Source organism: Heterodontus francisci, chromosome 9 (assembly GCF_036365525.1).
Source record: "Heterodontus francisci isolate sHetFra1 chromosome 9, sHetFra1.hap1, whole genome shotgun sequence".
Classification (NCBI taxonomy): Eukaryota; Metazoa; Chordata; class Chondrichthyes; order Heterodontiformes; family Heterodontidae; genus Heterodontus; species Heterodontus francisci.
The window spans coordinates 14,140,425-14,154,266 of record NC_090379.1 but is presented as its reverse complement, the minus strand read 5'-3'; the positions used below and the strand labels follow the sequence as shown (position 1 = coordinate 14,154,266).

Here is a 13,842-nt window from a genome sequence, read left to right as displayed (position 1 = left end):
GTAGCAATCATGAGAAAAATATCTGATGAGAACTTCAGATGTAACAGTCACATCAGACACTTTTCAGAGTTGCTGAGAAAATGCAAAGTGGGAATTGCATACACCATTCAACCTCCCTTTTTCCATCCCTGGTTATGAGGGTGAATCAGTCATAGATCCTTTTTTTCAGCTGAGGCACTACTAAGAACTATTTCAGGAAATTATTTTGGTTTGTTATAGATTTCCACACTATAGGAAAATTAAGAGACATAGAATCATAGCATAGTACAGCACTGAAGGCGGCCATTCAGTAAATCAAGCCTGTATCAGCTCTATTGAAGAGCAATCCAGTTAGTCCCACTCCCTTGCTCTTGCCCCCATCCACTCCCTTGCTCTTGCCCCCATCTCTGCAATTTTTTCTCATTCAAGTATTTATCCAATTCCCTTCTGAAGGCTACTGTTGAACAAATATTGGCCAGGGCATCGAGGTGAATGCTCTTCTTCAATAGTGCCATGGGATCCTTTATATACACTTGAGAGGGCAGGCGAGGCCTCGGTTTAATATCTTATCTGAAAGATGGCACCTCCAATTGTGCAGGACCCCCTCAGTACTGCATTGGCATGTCAGCCTAGATTATGTGCTCACATCCCTCGAGTGAGACTTGAACCTAGAACCTTCTGTCTCACAGTACTACCAACTGAGCCATAGTTGATACCCCATCTGAACCACGCCTGTTACTGTCCTCACAATTTACCTTAATTCAAGAACAGCAAGGGCCACCCTCCTGACTTATCAGATTGACATCTCAGTTTCTTATACCAACATTTCTTGTGTCTTCTCTGAACGAGACATTAAACTGCCCGCTTAGGGCAATTCTGTGCTCTGGACTCATGTTTACAAAGAACTGGATTAAGACTATCTAAAATTTAACTTATTATTGTCCAGGGATATGGAAGTAAAAGTTTTGTTTTTAAATATGAAAATATTTTGTGGCTTTGGGCCACCTGCATACAGAATGACATGGTTTACAGAGGTGAGAAAGATGCACACTCTAAAACTAACAAAACTTTGTGCATATAGACAGAGAAGGTTTAATAGAGGTGTTCATTAGTAATGAGGAGTTTTGATAAGAGTATATAGGGAGAAACTATTTCCAATTGCAGAGGGGTCAGTAACCAGAGACAATTGCAAAATATCCAGAGGGGAAATGAGGAGAAATTATTTTATGCAGCGAGATGTTGTAATCTGGAATACATTGCCTGAAAGGGGGAAGGAAGCAGATTCAATAATAACTTTCAACAGAGAATAGAATACTTGAAAAGGAGAAATTTGAAGGACTACAGGGAAAAAGCAGGGAAGTCGGAATAAATGGATAGCTCTTGCACGGGGCCAGTAAAGACATGATGGGCTGACTGGCCTTCTGAGCTGTATGATTTTATAACTTCAAATGCTTTGCCGATTACCTCAAAGACATTGCGACCCTGCTGTATCACAGAGCGGCGGGCGGCTGGTGAGAATTAGCATGCATTGTTTTTTTGATGCAACATGAAATGCTGCACAATGGCAATCCAACCGTATTTCAAATATAACCAAATTCTGCTTGTTACCCTGAGGACACCTGTTTACATGCTCTATTGAAGAGTGTTTGGCCAAAACTATAGTATAAAAAGAGCATATTGTGTTTGCCTATTTACTGAGCAAGTTGCAAGCTTTCACACCTCAAAAGTTATTCTACAACCACACTTGAGGAACTGAGTAGGCTCAACTCTTCCCCATTTAATGAGATCATAGCTGATCCCCTTCCAGACAAAACATAACCAGTATTGTTCTTTTTTGGTCTACTGGGAGTAGAATTTCATTCCATCATGGGCTGGGCTCATACTCAGGACTCAGAGATGGTATGAAAATGTTCTAACCCAATGGGTCTCTCAATCCCCTTTACATGCTAAATGGTAACAATTTATATTTATATAGCACCTTTAATGCACTAGAACATCTCAAGGCACATCACAAGAGTGCTATGAAACAAAATTTGACATCAAGTTACATAAGGAGCTATTAGGGCAGATGACCAAAATCTTGGTCGAAGAGGTAGGTTTTAAGGAGTGCCTTAAAGAAGAAGAGAGAGGTGAAGAGATGTAGGGAGGGAATTCCAGAACTTAGGACCTTGGCAGCTTAAGGCATGGCTGCCAATGGTAGAGCAATTAGAATTGAAGATGTTCAAGAGGCCAAACTGGAGCAGCAAAGATATCTGGGAGGGGTACAGGGCTGGACGAGAACTCAGAGATAGGGGTAAGACCATCTGAAAACAAGGAATGAGAATTTTAAAATTGAGCCGTTGCTTAACCAGGAACCAATGTAGGTCAGTGAGCACATGGGTGATGGGTGAATGGGATTTGGTGCGAGTTAAGACACAGGTAGAGTTTTAGATGACCTCAAGTTAAAGGAGGATAGGACGTGGGAGGTCAGACACAAGTTTGTTGGAATAATCAAGTCTAGAGATAAAAAAGGCACGGATGAGGGTTTCAGAAGATGGGCTGAGTCACTGGCGGAGATGGCTGATGTTACAAGGTGGAATCAGGCAGTCGGGGATAATTTTAAATTTTAAAGGGGATGCAAGAACAACAAGACCTAGGGGTGCTTGTGATCTTTGAAGATTGTCATGTGGGATCCTGGTCTTTATGAACAGGGGCACCGGGCACAAAAACCAGAAAGTTATGCTAAACTTATAGAAAAACACTAATTCTGCCCCAGCTGGATTATTGTTTCCACATTTGGGCACTACACTTTAGGAAGGATGTGAAGGCTTTGGAGAGGGTACAGAAGAGATTTACAGGAAATAGTTCTAGGCATGAGGGATTACAGTTACATGGATAGAATGAAGAAGATAGAGTTACTCTCCTTAGAGCAGAGAAGGCTAAGAGGAGATTTGATACAGATGTTTAAAACCTTGAAGGGTTTAGATATATAAATAAAGAGAAACTGTTTCCAAATACTGAAGAGGGCACAGATTTAAGATGATTAGCAAAAGAACCAGAGGCGACTTGAGGAAAAACATTTTCATGTAATGAGTGGTTGCGAAAGCACTGCCTGATAGGATGGTGGATACAGATTCAATAATTGCCTTCAGCAGGGAATTGGATAAATACTTGAAGGTGAGAAAATTGCTGAGATGAGGGGCCTAACTGCTCTTCAAAAGAGCCAGAGCATGTTCAATTGGCCAAATAGCCTCCCTCTGTGCTGTACTGTTCTATGTTTCTATGATAAGAGAACTTTGCCTTTAAAGTTACATATTCCCAACAGGCATAATGAAACACTCCAGTACTTTAACAACTCTCTTCAGCATAAAGTAGAAACAATCTGGAGAAGAATATCCTTTACAGGATCAATTTCCACTTAACAGTATTATAGTTATATAGCTCTGATCATTTTTAGTTTTGAATAATCTATTAAGTTCCTGTGTACAAATCTGACCAGTGATACAGAAATCATTAAATGTTTCAATTTCATTCATCCCAAGCTGATATATAAAACTCTTGCAACAGGGACTACATTTTCATTACATTTCCAAGTTTTGGATTGCCAGTAAGCAAATGAAAAGATTTTTTTAAACTACAATATATTAATGTATCAATTACATTGTCATAAATTCATTTGATACACGACTTGTCAGCCAGTTTTACTAAACTTAACTTGGGTCTGGAAACAGAATTCCCTACTTGGTAACTTTCAACGTTTTCCTTCATAGTACAGTCATAACCTAACATCATACTTTGGTAAAAAGAAATAGACTGGTCAGGACAAAATATTACAACAAGAGCTCCTGCACATCCAAAACAGCCCTACTGGCACTTACCTGAATTTTTGTCTGGGAGTCTGTTGATTCTCCATACAATAGATTTAAAGGCATGTTCATACTTGGCACTTCCCAATGTTACTCTCATTACAGGTTCAGAGCCAGACACGCTACCACTACCAAAGCTAGCACTCCGATTCACTCTGGCTTTCAGGGACTTTTCTCGCAAAACACCTTCTCGTCGAAAGTTCTTAACCCAATCTGTTGGTACTGGATACCGAATCATCACATTTTCACAAGGTGTTGCTGCAAATTGGTCCCGATTGGACACAAACCCCGATGACATCACCAACCAAGACTGAAGTTCCACTTCGGCACCTTTAACAGTAGCTAAGGTTTTAAGGGAGAAAGGAAGTGTCTTCTCACCAAAGGTAGTCCTGAAACGCATTAACTCAAACCTATGACCATCTAATGGTAAAAACTTAATTAATCTAGAGTCTTTGAATTCATCAACACAAACACATTTGTGGAACTGGCAGTCACTCATTTTAATCCACTTAGTTGTAGTTGTGGGAATAATATCATGCCTTGATACAACTTCATTTCCTTTCATTTGAACATCATTGAAGCCTATCCTGCAATCTGGCATCCCAGACACAAAAGCCAGAACACTGACGTGAGTGACTACAGAGTGCTGGACTAGCTTGTTATCTGCTTTGGCCACAATACCTCTAAATTCATCCTGTACTTCCACTGTTATCTCTTCTTCAAAGTAACTGGCACAAACATCTCTGGCACTTGGTAGTTTCATTAGTATATCCTGAACTGTAGTCATAAAACTTACATAATCTTCATAACATGTGGTGCCCAATTTGATCACCTGCACCCTGACTGGTGCTTGTACTACTGTTGACATGGGATGGTATTTCCGTTTTTCTCTGTATAGTACTTGATCTATTCTTATAGTGTGTATTTTTCCATTTTCATCAAAGTTCTGGAGTTTGAGTTCAGACAGCTCATGGCAGGGCAGAAGTTGGACCTCCCTAAAAGGCTTTTCAAGACCCTTTTCATAAAAAAGTTGTAAACACGCATTATCCAGCAATTTGACATATATAGGTCCCCAGTGTCTTGATGACATGATGTTCTTTTTCTCTGGTATTCTCAGCATCATTGGCCAGCCATCTTTCGGCTGCAGGTGATTAAAGTTAAATGTGCAGCTTTCTGTCTCTGGAGAGTGCAAAGGGTCATCGGGTAAGGTAGGGCTGTCAAGTTGATCTGGATCCACAATTTGGATTTGCTTAAGCTGAGTTAGAGCTTCAAGGTGAGGGCTGCAGTTCATTGAGTCATCTGTAAATGCGGGATTTAAAGCATTACTGAACATTATGGAATCCCTTTGAGCATTAATGTGAGAACTGGAAAATGGGGAGTCTGGAGAAGAACCAAATGACATGATAGAATCCCTTTGACTATTGATTTTTACATCATTTACATCTGCAGCAGGAAATTGCAAGATTGTATCTGCCGAATTCCTGAATATAGCAGAATTCCTCTGATTACTGGTTTTCACATCAGAAAATGGGGGAATCAGATCCTCAGTATTGCTGAATATAATAGAATCCCTTTGATTGCTGATTTTTACATCAGAAAATGAGGATATTGAATTTGGTGAATTTATGAAAACAGAATCCCTCTGATCATTCATATTTACGGCAGGAAATGGAGAGGCCAGATCTGGAGAATTCCTGAACACAACTGAATTCCTTTGATCATTTAGGCTTCCACCAAAACAGAGGGAAATAGGATCTGGAAAATGACTGGGTGACATAATAGAATCCCTTTGACAATTGACATTTGCATCAGAAAATGGAGAGTCAGGTACATTTTGTTGTTGAAAGATGTGCGTTTTGTTCGCCAATGAATTCACCAAGGCAGACTTTTCATTTTGGTCAAAGAATGCTCGAAATGGGTTGATTGGTGATGGCTGGACATCACGCAGAGCTTCATCCAAGAAAGGGTTAGTAGTGCGAACTGGTGAAAAGGGGTTTATAGTAGGGCTAGTTAGTGCAAATGTATCATTCTTCTCTTCAGCAGAAAAATCCACAAGGTTATTCTTTGATGCTGTTTTTTCAATGCCAGTTTGAGCCCCATGGAAGGTCTTGTCCTTTTCTTGAGCTGTACAAAACTGAGAAATTCCCAGTTTTAAAGGAGATGATTGTACTGGTGAAACAAGATCTGGATCATCATCAAATGTCACCCAGGCTGAAAAGCGTGCCGTTGACATTCTGCACCCATTCAGCTGCATGTTATCAGGGTGTCTGTTCATTGTTTCCATGCACGTTCCATTGTGATGATAAAAAGAGCCAGTATCTGAAGAGGAGAAACAAACATTGAAAATAAGGGTTAAAAACAAAACTGTGAATGCTAAAACAAAGAAATAAAAAAAAAAAAATGCTAGAAAGGGACCATGTCTGCAGGTTGATCATATTTGAAGGCAAAATATGTTGAGCTTCTTCAGGTAATTTATTCATCAGATTGATAAACAAGATGTACAAGCCTCTTGTACATGTTACAGTGGGAATTTCCATGTTGATTCTTCTGATCAGCCTCTAACATCAGTGGAAGATTGGCAGAGCACTTTCTGCTGATTTTCCATCGACGTAACGGCAGCCGACTCCACAACTCCACCACCCACCCCTGGCACCTGAAACCCTAGCAAGAAAATTCCTGGCAGTAGTTTGCTAAAAAATGCCGTAAAGTCTGATGTGTTACATGTGTAGGGAAGGCTGAAATAGTATTAAAGCAAAAGAATTGTGCTAGCAAGTATTATGACCAAGGCGGGAGTAATGCACTGTTAATTCAGTCCCACTACTCCACGGGTCATAGCATATCAAAAATAGTTTCTGACCTACTGAAGAATAGCCAAATTAAACACTTTATTTGACCCCTAGAATAAAGCATACCAAACCAGGTTTCTTTAAATAACATTAACTATTTGTTAGACAAGAAATAATAAGTCTTAACTACTAAATCTATATATATGAAAAACTCCTTATTTCTTTCATGCGCACACACACACATACATAAAAAATAGTTAACTGGGGAAAATGGATTTTTGGTTTACAGCGGTTTCTTAGGAATAGAAGGAATAATAAAAATAATTGAGTTTATCACATTCTGGTAGGATGTTTTCGGTATGGTGAGGTGGCCAAAGTTGAATAGTTGGATGCCACTCAAAATCTCTCCAGGCGAGGTTGATGAACAGTCTGTAATGGGTAGGCGTCCATGGCAATTTAACTGCAGCAGGCGCCACACAGTTCTTTCAGCAAAGGTGTAGCAACAGGTCTGTTTGGGTCAGCAGCAGTCTAGCAGTAGAAGAGTGCTTCAGATTTCAGGATTTCTTAAGAACTCAGGAGGCAGCAGGAACCACACTGGATGCAGGGTTTCTTCTCAAGAGATGTAGGATTCCTTTACAGAGAGAGGTAACACTTTTCTGGGTCTTCCTCTCTTGCTCCAGGCAAGTCAAAGCATAGATTTCAAATGCCTGCCCTTTGTCCAACTTACTGGCTTTCTAAAGGGTCCAAAGTAAAAAAAAAACCTTCTTGAACACGGTCGCATATCCAGACACAATGGGCTAAATTTTACGAGCCCCTCGACGCCGTGGGTCACGGCAAGAGGGCCTATAAAATCCAGTGGGGAGAGGCCCGCCTCGACCCCTGACATTGAGAAGAGCCCCCCGCATATTACTGGTGGCAGGGGGGACCTCAGTGCAGTCCCCCCCACCCCGCCACTTGGGCTTTCATCTAAATCATTAAATGAACAATAAGATGTAAATTAACTTAACCTGCAGGTGGTGGCCGTTCCAAGCCGATTTTATGGCCGCCTAATGCAGCTCCCGCGCCTTCAAGGCGAGACATTGGTGGGGAAGGGGGAGGAATTAAATTTTCATGTCAGGAGGGGTGGGGGAGTGGGGAAAACACTTTTTATTGGCTGTGAGGATGATGGGAAGGGGTTGAAGGGCAAAAGTTAGAAGGTTCGTGGGGCTGGGGGAGCGGGGGGTGGAAGATGTTCGGGTAGGGGATAAGGGAAGTTTTGTTAATAACAGGCAATGAAATGACCATTGGGGGGATTGGGGAAGGGTCTCCATCTCAATTATCTATTAAAGAAATCACACATACTGTACCTTTAATAATTTAAATCTCTGCTAAGGGCTTAAAGCTCTTTAAAACGGCAGTGGCACCGGACGCTGTTGCCAGGGACGTGACGGCCACCCACCCTATGTCATCGGGGGCGGCCGCTCTGCCCCCTCTATTTAAATCAGCCCCCGCGTGAAATGTAAAAGGTTTTAAGCAAGTAAAGCAGGGGCATGAGATAGTGAGGAAAGAGGCCCCAAACACTCCTTTCAGGTGAAGCAGCAATTTACTTGTACTTCTTTCAATTTAGTATACTGTATTCGCTGGTCACAATGTGGTCTCCTCCACATTGGGGAGACCAAACGCAGATTGGGTGACCGCTTTGCGGAACACCTCCACTCAGTCCAAAAGCATGATTCTGAGCTTCTGGTTGCTGGCCATTTCAACAGCAACCCCCCCGCCCCCACTCTCATGCCCACATCTCTGTCCTGGGATTGCTGCAGTGTTCCAGCGAACATCAATAAAAGCTCGAGGAACAGCACCTCATTTACCGATTAGGCACACTGCAGCCTGCCTGACTGAACATTGAGTTCAATAATTTCAAAGCACGACGGGCCCTCCGTTTTATTTTTTTTTGTTTATTTTAGTTTGTTTAGTTTATTTCTTCTGTGCCTACCCACTTTTTTCATGTTTATGCTTGGGGCCAGGGCTGTTCATTTTTCTGTCAATGAACACCCTCTCTGTACTAATGCTTTATCTTTCACCACACCATTAACATACCGTTTGCCTTTGCTCCATGACCTTCTGGTCAGTTATTGTCTGTGACCTTGTCCTATCAACAACACCTTTTTTTGTTATCTCCTGCCCCACCTCCGCTTTACTCGCTTAAAACCTTTTACATTTCTAATATTTGCCAGTTCTGATGAAGGGTTACTGACCTCTCTCCACAGATTCTGCCAGACCTGCTGAGTATTTCCAGCATTTCTTGTTTTTATTTCAGATTTCCAGCATCTGCAGTATTTTGCTTTTATCTCAGGATGTCCTAAAGCACTTTACAGCCAATGGTGCATTTCTCGAAATATAGTCACTGTTGTAATGTAGGAAATGCAACAACTAATTTGTACACAGTAAGTTCCCATAAACAGCAATGGAAGAATTATAATCTGATGCTGATTGAGGGTGAAATATTGGCCAGGATGACTTTATTTCCATTTTTATTCATAATTTATTTTCCTCTTTAGGTTCCCAATCACAAAGACAGCTAGTATCCCATTGATAAACTAGCTGAGATCAGAAACTTGCCGTGTGGTAATCCTACTATTCCTTAGCACAGTTCACCGTTCACCAGTTAACCCCTTTTTATCTTGATGACTCTAAAACCCCATCTATAAGCTAGTGTGCCTCAGGTACAAAAAAACTGTCAGTCAGTCACTTGTTAAGAGTTAAATGCTACTGCAGTCCTAAAAGGACTGATAAGTATGGCAGGTTCATTTAATTTAGAATTTGATTCTAGAATCAAACGAAAAACAAGCATGCTCCTTCAGGATTCTTCAAACTAAAAACTAGATTTATCACAACATAGCGTTACAATATTTGAATGCACACTACTTAAAAACAAGCTGGGAACAGTACCATTTGCTACTTTTACACTGTGTTCCTGAAACTTAACTGAAGTCCACTGAAACTATGTGACTTGTACATGAATGAACAGTGATTACAAACTAATTATTTTTCCTTTTACACTTAGAATCTGTGTCCAAAAATTGCATAAAATGAACTAAGTCTCAATGAAATGAAGAGAACACTTGCCATCAGGCGTATTTAGTAAACTGATACTTTCATCTTATAGGAAAAATAGCATTTAAACCAAGGCCCGTTAATGTTGTGCACAGAAGCATTTCACGTGACAGTCAGCCTACTCGCTCAAAATTGCTCCCACTACCAGTGACAGATTTGTATCAATACCCTAGTATGACATAAATCAAAATGGTATTCCCAGACAATCCAAATTTGGAGACCAAATTTATATTTGTGTTGGCCATTTTCACAAATTAAATGGGTATAAACAAAAGTTTCATACGCCATTATCACATTTTACTGAAACCTGGTAACAATTACTATAGCAGAAACAAATAATAACAGTTTGTCCTCTATTCAAGAAAGTAGACAGCATTAAGTTACTTAGCTTTTATTCAGCCACCTGTGTCTCATCCAGCTATTGCTGTGCACTGAAAGTTACGTCTTAAATGAATAAAGCTCTTTTCCACTATTCTACTGTTACATAATGAGGTTTACGCTGCTCGGATAGTCGTTTCCTTCGTAAATGAAGAATCCAGGTCTATTTTAATGGATTGGATAGCTCACTGGCATTTTGATTATAAAAATCATACATGTCAAATCACTAAAGCAGGCTACTGTGGCCATAAACAAGTACCCATGAGTTCTTGAGGATTTGATATTTTATTTAAGTTATGGTTAATTCTTAGAATGCTGTAATAGTAATTTGTAATTTATTTTAGATGTGGATAAAAACTGGGGCCCTTTTTGGTTCATCTGATTTAGTGCCATACCAGATGGTGCATTTATCCACTAAGCCAGCCTAACTATAGTGCTGGCTTAGAACAGCTATTAAAACAGACTTGGGATGAAAACTAGCATCCTTCCTCACCTCCTCGGTCTACATGAGTCAGTACAATACCAATCGCACCATTTATCCACTGAGTCATCAAGAGAGCTCCTTATATCAATTGTTCTGTACAGTGACAAGTAGCGCACAAAGATTTATTTTCAATGGGACTTGCATGGTATTGTCATTCTTGGCCGACTATTTTTCCTGTTGAAGAGCGATCCTCTCCAAGGTTGCTACTACTTCCCTTCCTCTGCACTAAATTTTTCTTCAATGTCACCACCCTCCCCACTTCTCAAGGACATTTGTAACCACTACTACTCACCCACAGAAATATGAAATCTACTTTAGCAAGATCTCAAAAGCAAACATCAATTTCTTACAAGAATATATTTTTTCAAAGAAACTATAATGTACATAGCAGGGCAAACATTTTCAATTTAAAATTCCACATCGTTCTGCAAGTTATAATTCAAATGAACATTAATTTTAAACTGTTGCTGGAATGAAGAAATTACATGTTTAAAGAGATCCTCAGTGGTTGGAAAAATTTGCATACTGAGAGACAGTTGCCGAGAGAGACAATAGAACTGCTACCTGATCCAATTAACCCAAATGGATTTTGATCACCAGACTGAATGTGTAAGAAAGCCAGAATTCCAGGGTACCTGCTAAGATGGAGAATCCACAAGCGCAGGAGTTGGTTAAAACAGCTAGTTACATGACTAACCTGCTGGCCCAAGTTTTTGTTTGAACTGCTCACAGGACAGTTTGGGTCAGATTGCAACTGAACTTGGAAGAAGAGAGCCTCTCCCCTGGCTAGCTCTCTCTCTCTCTCACAAATCTCTGGATCCACTGAAGTCACTTAAACCTCAAGACAGAAAAGACTCCTACATTGAAACAAGGTTTAAAGCATGCACTGGGCCCCAACAAAATGGCAAGACTTACCAGCAATCAAAGACTCAACATCAAACCCAAAGGACCGTAAATAAATCCCAGCTATTGCCTCAAACTTTCCCCTTTATTCTTTCTACTTTTCTGTCTCTATCTGCGTGTGTGTTTATCACGTATGCATGCTAGCGTGGTCACGTCGCGCATTCGTAGTCGTTAACCGAATTAGAGCTCAAGGTGAATAAACTTCCACCTTTCTTGTTCAAATCTAAGAAAATCATCCTGGTTGATTTCCTTGCTTACAATTGGAGAGCAGTGAACAAAAATTCACTGAGGGGGAGCTAACAACATGGTATTTTAAAAATTAAACCCTGTTACGGCTAAACCAGGCAAAGGCTGAGAGGGAACCCCTAGACCCCTTTCTCACCCGATTCTAACAGAAGTTTGGCGGCTAGCGTCCCAGATTTGATCCACAAACGAGGAAATTGGAACGGGGAAGTCAAATTGATCACAATCAAAAAGAGAAAGGATTTCAATACAGGTTTTCTTGTGCTTGTGTGTGCTAGAATACTAACATGTCTGTGACTGAAGTAAGTAACTCCCCAAGCCAGGGTGAAGTAACCTGGGATAAGTTAAAAGCACTGTCTATGGAGGAGTTGAGGAAAATGGCTGAGCAGTGTGGGATCATTGTCCGTGCCAACGCTAGAAAGTCTGAACTGCTAAGACTAGTGGCCAGCCATTTTGTCCTTGAATCTGAAGAAGCAGAAACAGGGTTGGAAATAGACTCCGACAGGGTACTACTAGCAAAGATACAACTGGAACAGAGGAAACTTGAAGTAGAAGACAGGGAAAGAGAAATAGAGAGTTATGAGACACAGAAAGAAAGAGCCTTCCAGAAGGAACGTGAGGAAAGAGAAAGAGACAGGAGAAAGAAAAAGCAAGACAGGAGACAGAAAAAGAGAGGTGAGAGAAAAAGAAAGAACCTTTCAGAAGGAACGTGAAGAAAAAGAGGAGAAAGAGAAAACAGGAGAGAGAAAGAGCCTCCAGAAGGAATGCGAAGAGAACGAGCAGAGGTGACTTGAGTTAACTAGGGGGCAACAGAGTAACCCCAGTGAAAGCATGGCCACTATGGAGGATCAGAATTTAGGGCTGGGTATGGAATTGTTAAAATTTTCCCAATTGATTCCAAAATTCAATGAGGGAGACATGGAAGCATTTTTTGTATCTTTTGAAATACTTGCAAGGCAGTTAAAGTGTCTAGCTGAGACCTGGACTCTCCTGCTACAAAGCAAGCTAACAGGAAAAGCCCATGAAGTTTATTCCCTGTTGCCAGATGAGAGCTCATCAAATTATGAACCGACAAAAAATGCTACCCTTGGGGCATGTGAGTTGGTACTGGAAACCTTTCACCAAAAGTTTAGAACCCTCAAGAAGCAAACTGGAGTTTGAGAGAAATAAGCAGCTGGCTTTTGACTAGTGGCTGAGGGCTCTTAAAGTACAGCCCAGCTATGAAAATATCAGAGAGGTAACTTTGCTCGAGGAATTTAAAACCTCTCTCCCACTCTCCATAAAGACATATGTAGAGGAACAGAAAGTTCAGAGAGCTCGGCAAGCCGCAGTTCTGGCTGATGAGTTTGCTTTAATCTATAAGTCAGTGCCCCAGAAGAAAACCATTCCTAGCCACCCCCACCAATCCAAAAAGGACAAAGGGTGGGAAGGTGATAGAAGTCCAAGCAGTCATGGGAGAAAAGGAAAAGCAGCAGACACAGGAGGACCTCCTCCAGCCAAAAAGGATAGTACTGTAAGTAGGAGTGAGAGCCGGAAATCTGTGTGCTTCCATTGTATTAAAGCAGGTCATCGAAGAGCTGACTGCTGGAAACTATGGGGAAAGCCTGTATGGTTAATCAGGGCACACCCGCTCAGTGAAGGGGAAGGGACCCTGATGGAAAGCACAGCAGGAAGAGCTGTGGCTTTAACTGAAGTAGCAGTAAGACCCAGGAAGCCTACTGCTGCAGGTGCAGGAAAATTTAATAGGATTCCTGAAGGTTATCAGAATTTTGTGTCTGAAGGGAGTGTAACCCCATACCCCTCGAGTGGGGCAAGCAAGCCCATAGTAATCCTCAGGGACACAGGGGCCACCAGATGCCTTTTACTGGGAAAAGGCCTGACCATTCCCCCAGAGAGTGCAGTTAAGACCAGAATGGTGGTGAATGGTATTGGAGGGCAGTATATGCCTGTACCTTTACACTGGGCGCACTTGGAATGCAACCTAGTTTCGGGACCAGTGACCGTAGAGATTGCCCCTAGTTTGCCTGTGGACAGGGTTGACCTGCTCCTAGGTAATGATCTGGCGGGAACAAAGGTGGTAGCTTCCCCAGTAGTGAAAGAGACACTGCAAGAGGTCAGAGAGACAGGGCAG

General features: G+C 41.3%; 1 protein-coding gene across 4 annotated transcripts in view; it reads right to left on the bottom strand.

Annotated features, from left to right (window-relative positions):
* ston2 (stonin 2) overlaps positions 1 to 13,842 on the bottom strand; it is a 144,458-nt gene that overhangs the window by 6,740 nt on the left and 123,876 nt on the right. For 3 of the 4 annotated variants that reach the window (XM_068038578.1, XM_068038579.1, XM_068038580.1), the window contains one exon: positions 3,837 to 6,143. In XM_068038578.1, the coding sequence (XP_067894679.1) occupies positions 3,837 to 6,143 (2,307 nt within the window). Of the gene's footprint in view, positions 1 to 3,836; positions 6,144 to 6,947; positions 7,327 to 13,842 lie in introns of those variants that run through there. The other variant, XM_068038581.1, reaches the window with a different exon arrangement.